This window comes from Sinocyclocheilus grahami, unplaced genomic scaffold (assembly GCF_001515645.1).
Source record: "Sinocyclocheilus grahami isolate Dianchi unplaced genomic scaffold, SAMN03320097.WGS_v1.1 scaffold1596.1, whole genome shotgun sequence".
In the NCBI taxonomy this organism is placed as follows: domain Eukaryota; kingdom Metazoa; phylum Chordata; class Actinopteri; order Cypriniformes; family Cyprinidae; genus Sinocyclocheilus; species Sinocyclocheilus grahami.
In genome coordinates this window covers 149,835-151,559 of record NW_015506775.1, presented here as the reverse complement: position 1 = coordinate 151,559, position 1,725 = coordinate 149,835, and the positions used below count along the sequence as shown (strand labels likewise).

At 41.4% G+C, this 1,725-nt stretch overlaps 1 protein-coding gene across 1 annotated transcript in view; it reads right to left on the bottom strand.

Annotated features, from left to right (window-relative positions):
- Nucleotides 1-9: 9 nt before the first annotated feature.
- Nucleotides 10-1,725, bottom strand: part of LOC107571446 (band 4.1-like protein 2) — a 97,445-nt gene continuing 95,729 nt past the window's right edge. Inside the window, exon 21 of the mRNA XM_016257774.1 lies at nucleotides 10-413. Coding sequence (XP_016113260.1) covers nucleotides 309-413 — 105 coding nt within the window. The 3' untranslated portion in view covers nucleotides 10-308. The remainder of the gene's footprint in view (nucleotides 414-1,725) is intronic.

The window sequence follows — 1,725 nt, the reverse complement described above, 5'->3', positions numbered from 1 at the left end:
CCCCCCCCCCCCGTAATTAAAGCTGCGACAGTTGAGTGCATACATTTCATTCAAAGGTGTATGAGGATCCCCTAAAATAAGAGTACAGTTCAGCACAAATGAGTGTGAATCCGCACTGCTTTAACATGAGAAACACACTGAGCAGACCCAGCACAGAGAAAAGAAAGAGACAAACACAAAAGGATAGATGAATACAAGAAAAAGAACAAACAAAAGGGGAGAAACGACAGGCTCCCAGTGGAGGAGGAGGAGCTGGGCCGGAGCAGGTCGTCAAGAGTGGCGCTTTTTGCCATGCGCTTACCTGTCCTTCAGTCCTCGTCCTCGGCGAGCTCCGTCTCTTTGTGGACCACCACGCGAGTGACGGACATGTCAGGGTGCTGCTCTTTGGCCTCCTTTATAGCCTGGGCCAATGCCTGAGCCCGCCCACAGTAAACCAACACAAACAAACAAAAGCAAACAAAAGATTTAAAGGGAAAAAAATGAACAACCCAACACAAGAATGAAAACACAAGCAACTGAATGCAAAAGGATGATGGGAAACATACATGCATGTGAACAACTGATGCTGGGACCTGCGTGAACAGCTCTCAGTCTGAGAGGATGGCAAATGTCACATCGCTATGGTAACCTGTGTGCATGCTCCCGACCAATCAGAAGCTGCGTGCGTCATACGACACAGTCGGACAGAAACACCTCACGGCTAAAACGAGCGCCTGTCATCATGCGTCTGAGGATCATGAGCTCCTTCACACTACAATCACAGCTGCACTGTGTGTGACTGTCTCAACTTTACCACTTCTGCTCGTACAATATCAACCCATTGAGATACTCAAACGCTCAGAAAAACCGCAAGAAATCAGTCGTATTGTAGGTCAGACTGTATGTAGAGCGATATGATATTAGATTGTGAATGATTAAAAAGTCTTCACAATCTGCCTTTACTGAGAGACTGAGTGACTTTAGTAATCACAAAAGTTTATTGCATTTTTTAAAGCTTTGTCAGCTTAAACTTTCAAACTATTTTACTAACATAGCATGTGAGTTTTCTTTCGTGTAATATTGCGCTTTAACAGTCAAAAACTCAAAGTTCACATAAAAACACAGTTTCTCTGTCTTAAGTGGAAATAAATAAATAAAAAGAAAATCAGATGTATGTGAATATACTGGATCAGTGCATTCGGTCTTAAAGTGACAGCAGCTTAATAAACCTGCTGCTGTCTGTATTGTTAATGTGAAGAATAAAAACACACTCACTGCTTTAATATCTCTTACAACTTTAGTAGATTCAATTAAAATCAATGTATATTTAATTTATACGGTGAAGACTACAGTGTTTTTTTTTTACATTTGATTATTCAATTTCTTACTTGAATGCTGCTGTTAAATAGATTTACTTTATTACGGACTAATCAGGTCGTGTCCTGACATCCTCACTGATGCCACACAAACCAAAGCAAGTTTAAGCAAATGTGTAGATGGATTAAATAAAGTCAGAGGCATCTGGGCAAAAGAGGGACTTTGTTGACTGCTAGCTCTTCACAACAAACCCTGAGAAGACCATGTTGAAGGGAGCGCTAAATAATGAGACACGCAGCAGATCCTACAGACACACCAGTGGAAACTTTTACTGATGTGTCACTCTGAGCGATCAGACCAAAGAAACCTGCTACAATGTCTAAAAATAGACTCCGGCAAAAATCAAAGAGTGTGCATCTGGCTTTATAT